The sequence below is a fragment of the Calidris pugnax genome, unplaced genomic scaffold (genome assembly GCF_001431845.1).
Source record: "Calidris pugnax isolate Ruff unplaced genomic scaffold, ASM143184v1 scaffold21, whole genome shotgun sequence".
NCBI classification, from domain to species: Eukaryota; Metazoa; Chordata; class Aves; order Charadriiformes; family Scolopacidae; genus Calidris; species Calidris pugnax.
Genome location: NW_015090770.1, coordinates 5,257,304 through 5,274,574, shown reverse-complemented (window position 1 = coordinate 5,274,574; position 17,271 = coordinate 5,257,304). Strand labels below are relative to the sequence as shown.

Below are 17,271 nucleotides of genomic sequence, written 5' to 3'. Positions count from 1 at the left end.
CTGAAGTTCAGTCAGAAGGGCAGTATCTTCTAACTCTCATGGAAATAAATGCTTGAAGCACTGGACAATATTATCTTTCAAAAAAAAAAAAAAAAAAAAGACTTTTTCTTTTCAACAAAGAAAAACAATACAGGAACTCAGAATTACTGTAGAGAGGGGAGATGTGTAACCAATACTATGTAGGCTGACAAACCAGAAAGAGATGGAGCTGGAAAAGCAGAAATGCCTTTGTGAGTATAATGCGAGTTACGAGCAGAACAGCCTGTTTCTTGCTGCTCCTGTCAAGGCTTCCCCTTTGTTTTTCCAATAGAAAGTCAAACCCTTTTGATTCTGTGCTCAGAGGTTACACCTCCCCTTCCCCGGGCAACTGTCCTGTCCTCCCAGGTGTCATGTGCTTCCTCTGCTGCACAGGACTTTCAGGAGGGACTCGTGATTTCACTTCTCGGGGTTTGACGCAATCATAGAATGTCTTCTACACTTCACTTGCTAATTAGCCTGTTGGGTTTTTTCACTGTGATAGGCCATGTCACGTTGCAAGTATCTTGTGCAAAGAACATTCTCTGAAGAAAACAAAATCTTTAACATCTTAGAAAGATCAAGATTCATCAAATCCCTCAAATGTGACCGTAACATGTGCAAACTTGATTTAAATGCAGCTTTATGGGTGCGCATTTATTTCTTATGCCAGTGCAAAATGAGCAAGCTTTGCAGCTGACTGGGCAGTTATGGAGCCAGGAGGGGTTACCTGTAGTTCTGATTTTCAAGGCAGCATCAGCCGCTGCAATGTGAAATGCTATTAACTGACCAGGAGAAAAAGTAACAAAAAGAGCAGCATTTCAACAAGCTCCTCTCAGAAATTGCAACTTACGTGCAAGTTGTGACTTAAATATGTGTCAGGTTTTGTTCAGGAAAATCTGTTCACAGCAAGTGTGAGAAGGTTTACATTTGTTGTGTGCTGACAGGCAACTGGCGCCAGCTGCAAGCAGTTGGTTTGTCACCTACCGGCACCTTGGTGGGAATTGATGCCACCTTTGCTTTGCCGTCAAAGCGACCCCAAGGCCTCCAACTCCACTTGCCTGAAGGAGATCTCGGAGAAGCTGGACAAAGGTTTACCCCCGATGAGCAGCAGCACGTTGGCATCGCTGCCACCTTCATCCGCCACCATCGCGTGCCCACAGCTGGTCCCCTCCTCGTCACCCACGGTCTGAGCAGCAGCAGAAGTCTCTCTCTCCGAAGAGACAACCAGACGGTGGGGCTTGTCCTCTGACAGAAGGCCCGTTGCTCTCTTTGGGTCTAGTTCTGCCTCCGAAGTGGTCTGAAAGGCACAAAAGCCCCCTGGCTGCAGAGGCAAGCTAAAGGTTTTCATTTCGATTGCGTTGCTCTCCTCGTTGCTGAGGGCGCGGTACGCGGGCTGCTGACGGAAGTAGCTGCACAAGCGAGTGTGCTTCGGGATGGTCACCAGCGCGTGGTGGTCCTTCTGCCTGCTCTTCCAATGGCTGGGGAACGTATGAGTGAGATCTGAGGTAGGTTGGAAATCAACACCAATTCCTAAGATGCAGTGATACATTTTAGGAGAAAAGTTTGCCTTTGTAGAAGTACTTAGCTTCTTCCATGTCTGCGTATGGAAATGATACGTCCAGAGGTCATCGTTAGGATGGGAATTTGAAATCCCTCCACCAAAAACCAGCATAGAGTCTTTGAAGACAATTGAAGCGTGACCTACCACTGGAGCAGGTCCTTGGCTAAAGGTAAGAGAAATCAGCAGTTAAGGGGAGACCAACAAGAAACTAACACTGATTTCAGCCTCTATTTTTCTTTTGACTCGAGAATGACTGCTGAAGAGCTGCACGGGGACATCAAAATGACACTGCTGACAGCTGCATCACCGCGTCACCAACAGCTCTTCCCAGCAAAGCCAACTGGAGCCCCAGGGATGGAGCAGTGCTTGATCTGAACGGTTCCTACAATGGCCAGAAGGGCAACAACTCCCTCTCTGCCTGCACGCAGCATCAAATGGTAAGACCAATTCTCTCTTTCTGTGCTAATTTAGTGTAACTGCTATACAGTTTACCTTGTTCTGATGTTGGACCAGCTGCTGCTTACAAAGTCCCACTTCCATAAGTCCTTCTGCTCGCTCAGCCCCATCAGTCCTCCAAAGAGGTACATGCCTGTATGATAAACCACTGCCGAGTGGCCGTGCCGAGGTCCTGGCCCGGTGTTGTGAGATGGGGTGGAAACACACAACCATTTTCTGGTATCTGGAAGCAAAACATTAACTTACAGATGTACCAAATTTACCCTAGCATTTGAGAAGGGATTTATTTCAACAACAGAGTAACTATTCTGTTGGAGAATAAGGGTTTCTGCTCCCAGCTGACAATAATATAAGTTAACAGCTTAAATTCTGACACTGAAAAAGTGCATTTGAAAAATCAGTTTTCAAATAAACTTTTAATGAAAATGTCAGATGCTGTATGACAGATGCCGTGGAAATTTTATTTACAGAGCAGTCCTACGGCTTTGTTAATTCATTAACTCTGACACGGAAAGATAATTTCCTGGCTGTAAGAGGGAAAATCAGTCAACAAAAACATTCCTTCATTAATGTCTCTGCTTATTCTCCCTGTGAGGGAATGAAGGATGAGATGAGATAAACCCATCTTTCATTTCAAAACAGGGACTGAATGGCCACCAGATAACAAAAGCTCTCCATTTAGGAAGTCTCTGGGAATCATCTGGTTTGCAACCACCGTATTAGTGATGAATATGCTAATGAAACCATCTCCTGTCAGGTTTGGCTCCCCATGGTCAGTTCTAGATTTGAGATTCAAAAGATGGCATTACTGAAAGGTTTTGGTAATCCTTGAAGAACTCGGTGAACAAAACATTCTCCCCAGTTCTCAGCTCTAAAACTGGCAAATACTGCAAAACTTCTTCCAGTATAATACAGTCTAATTCATTTCAGCCGGGTGTTAATTTAATTGACAGAATTCATAATTAACTGCAGCCAAACATAAGCCAAAACTAACTTACAACATTTCTACTGATAAAAATTTTCTTAATAGAGCAAGCCATGCTGTCCTGCAGCAGTCACCATTTTACACTGGATCAAAAGCTTACCGTGCTTTTTAGCTTACCAAAATGGAAAGTCCAGAACTCCTGTGAAATGCCTCGGATGCCAAAGTATCCCCCATAGATGCACATGGTGGAAAGGTAGACTACTGCACTGTGACCTCTCCTGTTAGTTGGTGCTGGGCTCTGAAACAGTTTAAGACAAAAAACTGTTAACAAATCAAGGCCTATCAGTAGCGATGTCCATCTTGGGAATATTCCCAAGTGATGAAAACCATGACCTCAAGTTGTGTTAAACTTCTTTTGTAAACACAGAACAAACCCACCACTGAAGACTTGCAGGGTGCAAATACAAATGATTCTTAAATCTCAGCAACCCTTCCTTTTTAAGTCCACCATGATATCCCATGCCCACAGCCTCCCCCTCTCTGCACTCACATCAGGAGCACTGCTTTCACAGCAGCTGCTGGGCATGGGTTGAGGACAGGTTGTAGACATGTTGGGCAACTCTTGGGAATACAATGGGGGGTGCAGCCCTTTCCACCACCAAGCACAGCCTTTCCACGCTGAGGAAACTTTAGTCCTAAGAGTAAATTCTATTCATTTTGCTTGGTGTGGAGTTGCACCACCGCAAGTCCCAGGCCATTTGCTTGGTGTGGAGTTGCACCACCGCAAGTGGCCAGGTCCTCAGCAGGAAACCAGGTGGTTCCCCACTTCCCACTGTGCCTGCAGCAGTTTTCAGCGCTGCTGAGAATCAAGGACCCAAATCTGGGGAGGCCCAACTAAAGACAAAACAAAGTATAAATCAAGTGGGTTTGTTTCTTTGCTCTTCTTTGGTTGTTTCTTCTGAAACAACCTTTTTTTTTTCTTTGGGGGGTGAGGGAGAAGCCATGTTCTCTACTTTCAGTTAGAAGAAACTATTTCCTCCTATATGTAAGAAGAAGTTGATGCATAATTCCATCATATTTGTCGTACATGAACAAAATTTCATCAACCATATAACACCTGCCCCAAACCCTACAAATGACCCTGCAGTCCCAAACTTTCTCAATTCCCCCACCGAGCACAGGTAACCACAGTAGTAACTGTGTCACATCTTAACAATTTTTTTGTGCAATTTCATAGTGTAGTAACATTGTGAGGATGAAGTTTCAATAGCAAAAAATGACTCATTCTTTATATGTAGTGACATAAAACCAATGTCATAAGACCAAGACATAAATGCTTCCCCTGAGGTTTCATTTAGAAGTGGCAGTATCTTGGTAAGTCCACGTGTTCAGGCTGAGGAAATGAAAAATGCTGCAGCACTTCTCTCTTCAAAATTTATTAGTGTGACTGCCAATCTGTTTTCTCAACGCTGCTTTTAAAAGTACAGGCTTCATGTATGGTTGCAATATTCCATTTAAGATTTTTTTTTTGATAAGGATTTCAGAAAAACAGAAACAGTAGTAGAGGAGAGGACTTAACTTATACAGACTTAAATTTTAAGAGCAGTATTTTTAAATACTGTTCTAACGAAGGAAAAAGCCTTCGTTATTGAAAGTGCAAAAGAAATAAAGTACAGCCACATGTCTCTGAAGAGATAAGATTGGAACTGTTTGGGGGAACATATTTCCAAGCAATCTGTTTAATCAACAAAGCAACAGGCATTTGATTCACACATTCACCACTTCCTGGCTCCTTACCTCAGTCTCTGCTGGTACGTTACGGCACTCTGTCCATCTTGCAGAATCTAGGGGATTGTTTTAATAAAGCGCAGTTTATAGCCCAGACCACAAGAGGACACTCCTCCAACATTACTTTTTTCAAATTACAGATCTAATTTTCACGTCAGTCTCATCCTGGTGTCTTCCACTGCCATGGATGAATAAACCCGCTTCCTGCTCAGACAGCAGTACCGAGGGACTTACAGGAGACGTAGTTTAAATAGTTTTCCTGTATCCTTATCTGATATTGAATCACAGAGACACCATACTGTATTTCCTGTTGCCTAAGGCTAAATTTCACAATGCAGAAATAATCTGTGATTTTCAGCATTTTCCAAACTTGCAGAATCCCCAGATTTACCGATGGATATACGGCTTCTTCTGTTTATTATGTAAACCTTATGACAACAGCCTTATTTTTCTTGCTGCTTTTCACAGATCCCTTAAAATAGCAGTCCTCAAATAACAGTCAAAAATCTGATCTGTGATCACCATGAAGGAGCAGAAATACCAGATACCCAGCATCAGAGGTAGACCGAGAAAGCAGCACAAACTTACATTAATTAAACCTACACTTGCCAGGAAAGATTTTAAATAATGACCACAAAAGAACAAGCCACACAACAAATTTTGAACAGCTAACTAATTCCCAATTTTCACTGATAAGTACTGTGAATAGCAAGATGCTTTCTCCTATGAAATGTATTCTATCTGCAGATCTCTGTTCTTCCAGCAGTTAAGTATTTTAGAAAAATGGCGGAAAACCAATAAAGGATTAAAACAACACCCATTTACTTAAGGTTACACAGTGAAGTAGCAAAAGAGGCCGTGAAACTTAAATCCTGGTCTTGCCACAGGACTTTCTGGCTCCAAAAGAAATCAGTCTCTCTCTCCTTTTCATCAGACATCAAAATAAGCAGCCATTACTACACACAGTGTTTCCAAAAGAATATATAGCATATGACATTGCTATTCAATTCAAGTGTTGCACTGCTTTTATTAGAATGCATACTTAAAAGATCCCAAATGTCTGTTCTTAGGAAAAAAACAACCCTGTGTTATGAAATGCTGGTGTTACTTTCCCAACTTCTTATTTAATTCTACTTTTTTTTTCCCAGATCCATCATTGCTGTTGTCTGTTTATGTATTTCTTCCATTAAATTTCAAAATGAGATATACTTTACTGATCTACTTTCTTCCATAATAAAAAAAAGCTCAGTTTTAAAATTTTATGTAACATAAGGAAAATATTTCAAATATTATATGCAATAATTATTGGGTTTTATGATCAAATAGTAAATTTTGGGGAGGGAGGAATGGAAATTCTGAGACCTTAAAATACATAAAACTTTCCCATAAAATAATTTCTAATTAAAGTAAAAGCTGAGTCTTTGATAGATTAACAGCCTAATTTTAGAGGTAAAATATGCACACAGTTTTACACACATTACTTCTTGGAAAGCCTAGGGAAGGCTATGTTACAAGCGGCAGAAAACAGTTTGGTTCTTACTATTTATTAGTACCTATAGACTTGGAAGAGACTGGCTATTGTGTATCGTACCAATGTCATACATCCAGAGAGGAGTTTTTGCTTGCGTGAAAGCAGAATCCACCATCCCACCAAAAATATACAGGGTGCCCTGCAAAATGCAAAAATATTTGTCACTTACAGGTAGGCATATAACATAAAAATAATTTTTAAAACAATTCTTAAAGGAAAAGGCTGCCATCACCAAAATATAAGTAACAATAATGCATATGATGATCTATAAACAATTGAAGAGGCAACTGCAAAAAGCCACCAACTTTTAATTGTGTCTTTATCCTCTCCCAGTGGAAACCCTGACGAAGGTTGTGCTGTTTGAAGGGGGATGGCATTCCAGAGCCACTCACTTCCTCCTCAATCTGGGACAGCTTGGGGGATGCGGATCTGGAGCTCTCAGAGGCATCACTCAGGTAATATTAAATTATCCATGTTTGTAGAAAGATTTCACTGCATCGCAGCTCCTGATATCCTAAATTCTGCTTTCCCCTCACAGGCAAAGCTGTAATTCTTAGTTGTCTTCACTTCCCCATCCTTCTTCTATGCACCTTCTTATGTGAATGTTTTTATGCTGTAGCTTATCATGCAAATGAATTCAGAGCAACTGTTACAACTATACAACTAAGTAAAGAATGTGCTGCCAAAGTCTTTATTTTGTATTACTATGATGTACTGAGCATCGACAGAGGAAATCAGGGAGATGCACACTGCTGCAAAGCTAAAATACTGTCACTTTATTCAGAAAGATTCCAAAACATTGGTACAGCTATGTCCCTAATTGCACTGACATAAGTGTTTTCTGGGCACAGTATGTCAGTAGATAATAATCTATGGCATTTTATTTCATTGTATAGCAGGAAATAAAATGTTAGGATACGGACAGTATCAATCTTGGTCTACTACCTTATAAGCCACCATTGAATGTTCTTCCAGTTCTTCTGGAGCATCTCTTGAGCAATCCAGCATTTCCCATTCATTTTTCACTACAAATCAAAGTTGAAGTTAAGACAGCGATGCACTCAACACATAAACATTAGGGAAAAGGTGAAAAGATCAGCTTTGAATTGGCTGCACTGCCAGAGTCAATGGAGGAAAATGAGGTGTTTTGTCATCTTTCCCCTCTGTTAGTTCAGAAGACTGAGGCACTTCCCTCGAAATTAAATATGTGCATTTTTCTATTTAGCGAGCTTAAATGTAATAGAAATTGGTTGTCTTACTGCTTTTATTTTAATGCCATACTGTTACGTACATCAAAACCCAACTATTCCATGAGCACGAACCCCAGCACAATTTTATGTTTTATTCCAGTAACAACAATTAAACAGGGAACACCATACATTCAGTCAAAAAATACAGTATCATATTTGATAGTGCATTTGATAGTGTTATGAATACAATCTTACACATTATTTTATTCATGTGTTCCCCCTGTCCACTTTTACATGCATAAACTATTCCCATGTTAAAGAGTCAATAAAGCTATATTTTCTATATCCCTTGCTAGAACTAGGATATTTTAAATGATTCAGTATTACTGGTTAAAAAACAAAACAAAACAAAAAACCAAAAAAAACCCCACAAACCTGAATCAAAATACAAACTTTCTGGGACACTTGCACCAGGAACAAACACAAACTGTTTGCCCAATGAACAAAATGCAGTTTATCCAGCATTTTAATGGAGGGGCTTTAAATGGGGATAATCTGTTAACTATGGAGAACGCCCTATTTCATGATGCCTGGATGGAGAATCTTTAATCCTGACATACAAGTAAAGGGTCAAACTTACCCATATCGTATCGCCAGAAATCCCTAAGGCTGGTGGTGTTCCGCCCTCCGTAGAGATAAAGAAATCCTCTGCAAATAATGCAAGCGTGTTTGTATCGATCGCAGGGAGTGGGCTTCTTTTGGGGTGCAGATTTCCAATCACAGTGTGCAGTTTTTCCTTTCATGCTGACAACTGGATTGTATCCAAATATCAACTGCAAGGGACCATATCAGGGGAGGGTCCCAACACATCAGGGACAGAGCTTAAACCCTGTTTGGTCTGTAAAAAGACAAAAAAAAAGTAGTTTCAGGTTTCAAGAAAAGGAAAATGAAAAGATAGAAAAAAAGAAAACTCTCTGTCTTATGATAAAAAGTTACTGTGTTTGCTTTTCATTCTTATCAAAAGCAACCTGACAATTTTGGGCATCTGTGATAATCCACTAACTTGGGTAAAGCATTTTCAGTGCTGACTCTCAGACTCTTATACCAGCAGGACAGGGACAGGAACATTCCTGGAGCTAAGTGTTTTCCACAGAACATCAGTGAGCCGAAGTAATAAACTGCAATACTCTACACTTGCGATATGGTAGAAACCAAGGCTTTTTTTTTTCACTATGAAAAAGTACTTAAACAAACTTGTACTTCAAGCAAAATGCATTAACAGTTGTCCAGAATTTTACTTTCATCTGTAAAACAGCTGAAATTAGGATGTGTTGGAAAAAATGACACTATCCCTTCTTTTGCCACAAGATGTCACTGTGTTCTGTGAAGACAGAAGTTCCAGGAACAATATTCCTCTATTAGTCCACTTCAAAGCCCTGACCATGATATATTTTAAAGTAAATAATTTTATGAAGCACTAAAAAATAATAAATAAATCAGCATTAGGCCAAATTCTGGGATTTGCACTGGTAACATGCCTGAGGTGAGACAGGTCACCAAATGAGGCGACAAGTATTTCAGCGAAAGCCAGATTCCAGCCCTATTGAGGACACAGGATGGAAACTGACAGGTAACAGTCTGTCAGTATGGACACACTGTGAACTCTTCGGTACTGCAAAATAACCCCTGTCCTTCCACAGTTCTATGCTTCACTTCTCTAGTTTTAAGTACAAGCATCCCAGTCACATAACTCTCATGTATTATGACATAATATAAAGTCATATAACTCTCAGCTCAACATAATGATCATGCAGCAAATCCATTCTTTGGATTTGAGACTACTTCCAAGATAAATGCGATAAACCAATGCCTACTTGGCCCAGTTGTTTCTAATTAAAAACAAATCAACCAACCAACCAAAAACCCCAAAGCAACAAACCCAAACAGCAGCAGACACACTAAATTTGCCCTGGATGTACAGTGATAAAACCATTTACATCTGCAGAGAACTTTCATTACAGCTGCTGCCCACAGCCTTCCCGAGCAAAGCAGTGACAAAGCTGTAAATTTTCCCTCCATCTCTTCAGAGATGGGGTGAGAATAACAAAGCTCTTACAGAGCCCGGTGACGAGCAGGAGTGCAGGAGGCACTGGGGCCACCCACCAACCTCCAGCTCGGTGCATCGGGCTCTTCAGCCTGCGAGTGCCCAGTGCATTCTCCAGAGCAGCCCCTGCGCAGCACTCAAAGGCTACCTCCTCTGAAGAGATGCCTGAGATTTAAAGTTTTAGTTTCCCAGGTTAGTTCGCAAGGACACTACACAAAAGCAGCAATGCTGCTGTCAGGTCAGAAACCACTGCCTGGTAAAGTTTGAAATGTAAATTGTTTCCCACAAACGGTAATTAAAACTTTCTTTAGGCCAGAACAGTTACTTAGAAATACAGCAATGACCAGTTTAGATTAAATGAAGGCTTCTCCCTCAGATCTACAATGCAGGTATTTTTACTCTATGCATTGCCAACATATAACTCAAGACATTGAACTGTGCCTTGAAGTTCATTGTGTAAAATTAAATTTAGCCATATATATGCCAGTGAAGGCCAAATAAGAACTGCTCGCCCTGTGCATATCTGATTCCAGGATAGGGAGGGATGTACCAAGTATCTAGATCGCTATCAAAAGTTTACATGTTATAAAAAGGAACGACTAATGTTGTCTTGGATTCACTGATGAATGGTTAGCTACAGAAGAAAAATAAATATTTTAAGAGATTTCCGTAAAAACAGTTTGTATGTCCATAAACATGCTACAGTGAGATGCAAAAGGTGTAAGTCTGTATTTTCACCCAGGAAGTGTTTACAAGATGAATCCTTACTGCATCCCTATTTTCAGGTGCTGACAGAGAAGTCCAGGGGGAGTTGCACATAATTTAAGGAAAAACAAAAATGACACTAAAACAATATACAGAAGATATCTTCAAATTTCATATTAATATGAAATACGTGTATCTAATATAATTTGTCATCCAATTTATCTGTAAAATGTACCATTTGTAAGACTGGAATAGACTTAGTGACAAAAACATGCTAGAGAACCTCTTGCGGCATATTCTGGCATGCCTAGCTATTCAAATTGTCTTAATTTTTTTAATGCAAGCCAGTCATATAAACTGTTACTGCAGAAAACTGAAGTATGTCCTTTTTGTGCTTTGTCTGAAAGCATACAAGATTGGCAGCGTTTGCAAAGGTGTGCATTTCTCCTTTCCAGGGGAATTAGTGGCTGTGAAGTAGTGACGCACTATAGGTGTGTAGGTCTTTATGGCTTGCCATTGAAAAGGGAAAAGCAGCTGAAGTCATGAAACACAGATTCTGTCCCTAATTCCGCCAAAGCTTCTGTGTAACTGTGGCCAATTCATCTATTTACTTCCACAGCTTAAATGGGGACAAAGACACCTCCTTAGTAAAACACTTCAAATTTGCTGATGCAGTGCTGTGTGACAGTAGCAAGGTATTACTATTATTGATCTAATTTAATGTCAAAAAGGTGATAGGTCTCTGTTATTAATACTTTACAAAGGTAAAATGGGCTTGTCCCCTTGAGTTTTGGATTTTTTCCCAGCTATAAAACTGGTTATTCCTCTTCCTGCATATTTCTTTTTGTTATTCTTCCTACCAACCTTGCCTCCTATTATGCAAACGCTCAGAGAAGACAGCCCTGATTTCATATAGTTGATTAGTGACAAAATCCTGTCCACTTGTTTATCTACCCCAGCTGAACTCTGTAAGGCAGGTGAGCAGGATGGGATGGATAACAAAAGGCCAATCTGGGATTAACGGCATGGGTGTCTCCTCCCAGTCACACCTTCTGAGCATCAACTGACCCCTGTGAATCGCGGCCATTTACTCTCTCAGCATAAGGCATTCTTGGAAGTGACCTTCAATCACTTAAACAGATCAGTTAACTAAACTGCTTCCTTTCAGAGTTGGGAGAAAAGTACCTTCGAAGTTGATCTGGAATCTTGCCTTTCATCACTGGTATTTGCACTACAAACTTGACTCCTGTATCGCCTTTCTCTAGAACTAGACTCACCAAAGTTCATCTACCGTCCACCTTAACGCCTCTGTTTGCAACGGAAAACTGCTGCTCTTCACAGAACAATGTCACTGAGCAATATCCTCTGTGTCATGCAACACTGACCTCAGCTTCAACTTCGTACAAGGAAGATCAATTATCCAATAGGAAGCTCTAACTTCAGCAGAATTTAAAAAAAAAAAAAAAACCAAACCCAAAAAGACAACTCAAGCATTTTTATCCAACTTTTTTTTTTTTTTTTCTAAAACAGCTGTAGCACACAAAAAAAAATGGCTGCTGCTCTCCAAACTCTTCTGCCATTTCATCCTAAAAATAGCTCCTGTGCAATCAATCCCAATTGTTAAATGACTGGAGGAGCTGTGAGACGAGGACCTAAAGAGCTGTAATTAGCGTGGTAACTATAGCACAGTGCTTATCAATTAATGGCGCCACACTACTGTTTCATAATACAAATAATTGAGGAAATGTAGAAAGACAGGAATTACTTCAGGAAATGTAGTTTATATGTTCGTTATATAATTATTTACATTTCTATTAGATGTGGTTTCTTAGACAAATGATTTATTTATTTAAAGTATTACTTAAGTAGATCTTCATTAAAGCTTTTTTCTACCTTGGTCCCCTGATTCATTTCCATCTGTTTTCAATATACTCAGAAAAGTTTCAGACTTAAAAGGACCAAGCTTTTCAAAATATAATGAGATATGAAACCACTCACATTGGGGGGAAAAACAGTAGAAATCTTTTTTCGGTTGTGGGGTTTTTTTGTTAATGACCCAGTTTCCTGAACTCAACCCTTGAACCTTTCCATGCAGAACACTGTATTTTCTCATTAGGCAACTTGATGTTTTACTGCTCTTCAAAAATAGATTCTACTTCTCTTAGAAACCTTTGCTTTAGTGGTGGTTTTGCTGTAATGTTCGTTTCAGTGGGGCTGCCTGCATGAATAAGGAGGAAACTTTGACTGAAAACTTACAAGGCAGTTACAAAATTTTTAAAAACCCACTTTGTTTAGAATAGTTTAAAGGGTAAAGATTTTTTTCAGTATATCACATTTACTTGCAATGCTTTACAATGTGTCATACATTTTAGTTTCTTCAGGTTTGCCATTTTATTATTTCGTAAATTCAAGTTATAATGAACTGTTTCTAGGGTGGGTTTGTGTGGGCTTTTTTCCTGCAAAATACAGGAACTAATTCTCAGAGATGCTCAGCTTCAGAATTTCAACCTGAAAGACTGTAAAGGCCCTAAGAATATAGGGTATCTGTAGTACCTCTCTATTATTACGATTCTGAATTGAAGTAAGGGCCTTGCTTTGCTACGGGTTGTAAAACATGCAGTTCCTACATGACTGACCTTACAACTGAAGTAGTCAAGACAAAAGGAAGGAGATGGAAAATGGTGTTTGTTCTCACAGGGGGAAGCTGAAGGATGGAAAGAGGATTTGTAAAACGACAAATCAAAACAGGGGACACAGCTCAATCCTGGTTTCAGGACAGGTGCTTCCAAGCAAAACAATAACACTCCTGTTGACTTTATAAAGCTTAGAGTGCACATGCTGAAAATTACAGAAAATATGAAAGGCTTTTATGTTGAGTAACTTATTTGAATTTTAACAGGTTTTGGGTAGTATTCTTAAACATTATCACTGTTGTATTTCAGAGCTTCAGAATGCTTTCTGTCCTGAACAGCTATTTCAAAGGAGGTAATTCTTTTAAAACAATCAATCATGTATAATTACTGTTTCTATATATACTGTAAACCTATAGATTTAGCTACTACTTCTGGAGTGTGCAGTCCCAGATCTCCAAGGGCATCAGCATCTTTACTGCAAAACAGAGAAGAGCGTCACAAACCTCTCCTCGTGAACAGCTGTCTGCTCTTTCTGGAGCTCTACAGATAAGGTATCGTGTTTCTTTAATTCAGATCACTTTAATATTAAAGCTCTAATTTCACAATTTCAGAATAGATTTATATGTTTGCATATAATTGCAAAATTAAATTTTGAAAATTGACATCATTCTCTTTTGTTTTTTTTTTCTAGAAGCTTTTGCCCAGAAAATAAACCCTTTATGTTCATTACTGTGTAACACTAGTCGATCTCTTTTACAAAGAGTTCCTAAGTAGCAAAATATAAGAATTTATTAAATAAGGAAGTATAAATATATCCAGTTGTATTTTCTATGTGCTAGGTATATTTCCAATTTTTAAGTAAACAAATACAACTTGGTTTAGGGCAACACAGTAAATATTTAGTCTATTTCTCAAATGTAGTGGTGGTGGGGGTTCTGCATACTAGAAATTCAGTACTTAAAATATCTCTCAGGTTGTTGCATCTCTAGTATATCAATCAGGAAATTGCCTTTGCCACTGCATTAAAGTAAGTCTTACAGTACAAACAAAAAAATAAGTGTCTATATTACTTTACTTTCACACCTTATTTTCCTTAGTAAATGAAAAATTTAGTTCTTTGGGATTTGGTGTTTTTGTTGTTGTTTAGGGGCTTTTTTTGAGAAGAATAAGGCTTTTTAATTTTAAAAAAATAAAATAAAAAAATTATACATATATGTAGTTTTGAATAGTAGATCTCCCAAGGTAATATGTTAATTATGACTTCCAGAACTGCAATTAATCATTTGACTACAACCCAATTTTGAGTGAAGTTTCTGAGAAATACAGCTGTGTATTTCAGGAGGGTCTGTGGCACAAGTACAGCACGTAATGGACATATAAATCCAGTGCAGCAGCCACACCCAATCCTAAGCTCATGCTGATAATAAATGCAAGCGTGTATGGGTTTTATTTATTTTTGGTCCTTAATAGAGTATTTACTACAAAAATCTAATTGGCTTTTCAAATCTTATTTAAGGTCATGCTGCTGACCCCATCCATGGGCATGTCAAGAGCTCGTTCTCTGTTGTGGGATGTCACTGGGATAGACACTCTGCCTGTAAAGCATCACTGCAGCAAGATGGCTCTTTGGACATTAGCTGAGACAAACAGGTAATTTTTCAAGTTCTAGATATGGCAGAGAGAGAAAACACAGTTCCTGGTTCTCGCACTTCAAGGTAAAAGAAATAAGAAACTCCTCCCATGTTCACAGGGCAGTCTAAGATGTATTTGGCCTTTGACCCTTTCCTTGGAAGTAATTTGCACCGTCACCACTGGAAACAGGTCATTCCAATACATGGGTCATCACCCCTTCCCCCCAGAAATAGCAGTCTTCAACAATCCTAGAAGGCATCATTTTGGGGATTTCAGAAAAAAATTACTAGTTGGATTCTTTCAAGATACAGTAGGTAAATGCCCTGCAGATTCAATGTAATAAATCCGTACTTAGGTGTGACTGAATGCATCTTCCTGACAGCTCACGACCTGCTGTTGAAGCAACTTCAAAATACTTTATTTCCTAAGGGAGACTCTACTTGCACTAATTGACAAAATCTTCTAGGTTAGAAAGAAAGACTCTGGTTGACAAAAGAGTCAGTAGCTGCCCAGTCTGCCTACTCTCCTCAGGCACGAATTAAGAGTACTATAGTCTATACTTGACAGCTGAGAGTATATCAGTGAAAAGCTATTATCTTCCATAGGAAAAAAAGGATGCACTGAATTTTACTTCTTTGTTCTTTATATTCCTTGACTGAGGAAAAAGAACATCTAATAAAACATTCAGCCACACTTACAACTTAATGCCACACTTCAGGGAAGATAGACAATGTGTTTTTCTTGTCCCCAAGACATTTTGCCTTTAGACAAACATGGAGCAGTGGGGTAGAGAAGACAAACAAGGCTATGAGAATAGCAGAAGCTGCCGCTTCAAGAAATATGAGGGAGGAAATAGAGGGCATTTGGCAATGAGAATAATAAAATGTTCCAGCTGGCAAATATTAAAACATCCAGATATCATGTTAGAATCAGTATGAATTTAGATTACACAGTATGGGAGAAGTCATGGGAGACTCGCGTGAGAAAGAATCAGGTGACACAACTGGGAAGACTGTCAGTAATGACTGGGGAAAAAACTGAGTACAAAAAGGATCTTTTATAGGGAAGATGAATTTACACAGTCAGGTGAAAGATGCTTGCATAAAAACTGATGATGATACAATTGCATAGCTGGAATAGATTGCATAGAGAGGAATAGCTGGATTTTAGCCTGGCAAGGAAAACAAAGGTGTCAGGCGGGCAAACAGTAATAACAACCGTGGTGGTTCACAGTAATCTTGATGCCAAGTTACTGGGCTGCACCAGCAAATGGAAAAAAACCAAACCCACATAATTTCAATATATAAAGGAGACAGAAAGCATATGAGTAACTTTACACATACACGTTGTCGCTCCAAATTCAAATGGAATTACTCATGTGGATAAAACCAGTGATATGCATGAGCCCGCACAATGTAGCCTAGATACCAGAGCAAAAGAAGGACCAACTCTTTTGTTAGAAGCCTGAAAAAATGTTTTGCAAGCTGTTTTTATATTCAGACTCCGAATGACAGGGTCCATTTTTGACTGGAGCCTGGCTTTCTGAAAAATCCTCACTCCCAGCTAATGTGGTCCAGTATTCATCCCAAGCCAGATGCACTCTGGCTTGGGTTTTGGATGGTTGCATTTCTTTGTCTTTTGCTCGATAGAAGGCGTTTTGTTGCTTTATGCTCTTTGACTGTGGCAAAGGGAATGAGCAAAAGGAGGGTGGTGAATCTCCTAAACTGGAAGCGAGAAAACAAGAGCTCTGGCTGGCCCTACCACAGACATCCTGCGCAGCGTCGCGGGATGTCACAGGTCCCCTTTCTCCAGCGCTCTCCTGGCTGCAGAGCGCTGATGCCACTTCCTTCCTTTCACGTGCTTTGTTTTGTTTCATGCCTTTGGACGAAAGCAATTTTGTGTACAACTGCACACAGCCGTACCACAGTACAACTGTGCGTACCGAAAGGCTGTCTAAGCACCCTCTGTGTGTAAGTTAGAGCAGATCAGAGCCCTCACCACCCTCCCTCTGCTCCCCTTCTCTGGGTGGCAGCACCACCCTCTCTCGGATGCTGGCTTCTCCTTGGTGACTCTGGCTGTAGCAGGTGCTGTGGGTGCCCACCACCCCTCCTGCTGTGCCCCTGCCGCACCTCACCTCCCAACTCCTCTCCCCTCTCCTGGTGCTGCTGCTCACCATATCAGATGGGGTCTGGTCCTGATGGGACGTGGAGGGAAAAAAAAAAAAAAAAAAAAAGAAAAGAAAAAAAAAAAAAAAAAACCCTTGGCAGCCTGATTTGTTTAGCATTGCTGGAGGTTCCTGTTTGCAGCGGGGAGAGTGGCCCAGCGTAACCCCGGCGCGGACCCCCTGCCTGCCCACCTCCGGTAAGGCTGAGCAGAGGAATGTGGAGGGAAAAAAAAAAAAAAAAAAGAGAGAAAAACCAAGAATCTCGTGAGCCTGTATTCGGTCAGGAGTAAACTCAGCGCAGCTGCACCCACTGCCTCCCCTCAGGCTTGTCCCCACGGGGGGACACATTCCCTGCCCACCCCTCACCCCAACCCGCATCCCAGGGGGACATTATACCCTGCCCCTCGCCCCGGGCACCAACGGAGCCGCCCACCCCCCAACCTCGAAGGAGGAGGCTGGAGGGATGCTCCTGGGGCGGCCCGCACCACGGCGGGAGCCAAGGCCGCCACCCCTCAGCCGGGAGCGCGGCCCCTCTGCCCGGAGGCCGCCGGGCGCTGTGTGAGG

At 40.5% G+C, this 17,271-nt stretch overlaps 1 protein-coding gene and 1 long non-coding RNA gene across 4 annotated transcripts; one reads left to right on the top strand and one right to left on the bottom strand.

Moving 5' to 3' along the window:
* Positions 1-667: 667 nt before the first annotated feature.
* On the bottom strand, positions 668-16,739 carry LOC106886655 (tip elongation aberrant protein 3-like). 3 transcript variants are annotated; one of them, XM_014939774.1, is made up of 8 exons: positions 16,717-16,739; positions 8,110-8,367; positions 7,225-7,304; positions 6,340-6,418; positions 4,758-4,804; positions 3,138-3,258; positions 2,072-2,258; positions 669-1,742 (listed from the first exon to the last, which is right to left on the bottom strand). In XM_014939774.1, exons 2-8 carry the CDS (start codon positions 8,270-8,272, stop codon positions 1,043-1,045), a joined length of 1,377 nt encoding a protein of 458 aa, XP_014795260.1. In that variant the 5' UTR covers positions 8,273-8,367; positions 16,717-16,739; the 3' UTR covers positions 669-1,042. The 3 variants fall into 3 exon arrangements, with proteins under 3 accessions (XP_014795271.1, XP_014795260.1, XP_014795251.1); XM_014939765.1 differs by lacking the exon at positions 16,717-16,739 and adding an exon at positions 16,678-16,699; XM_014939785.1 differs by lacking the exons at positions 4,758-4,804; positions 16,717-16,739 and having other exon boundaries at positions 668-1,742; positions 8,110-8,247.
* Positions 6,647-14,559, top strand: LOC106886663. Its single transcript, XR_001411718.1, has 3 exons — positions 6,647-6,734; positions 13,328-13,462; positions 14,428-14,559. It is a non-coding gene; the product is annotated as an uncharacterized LOC106886663 (long non-coding RNA).
* Positions 16,740-17,271: the final 532 nt, after the last annotated feature.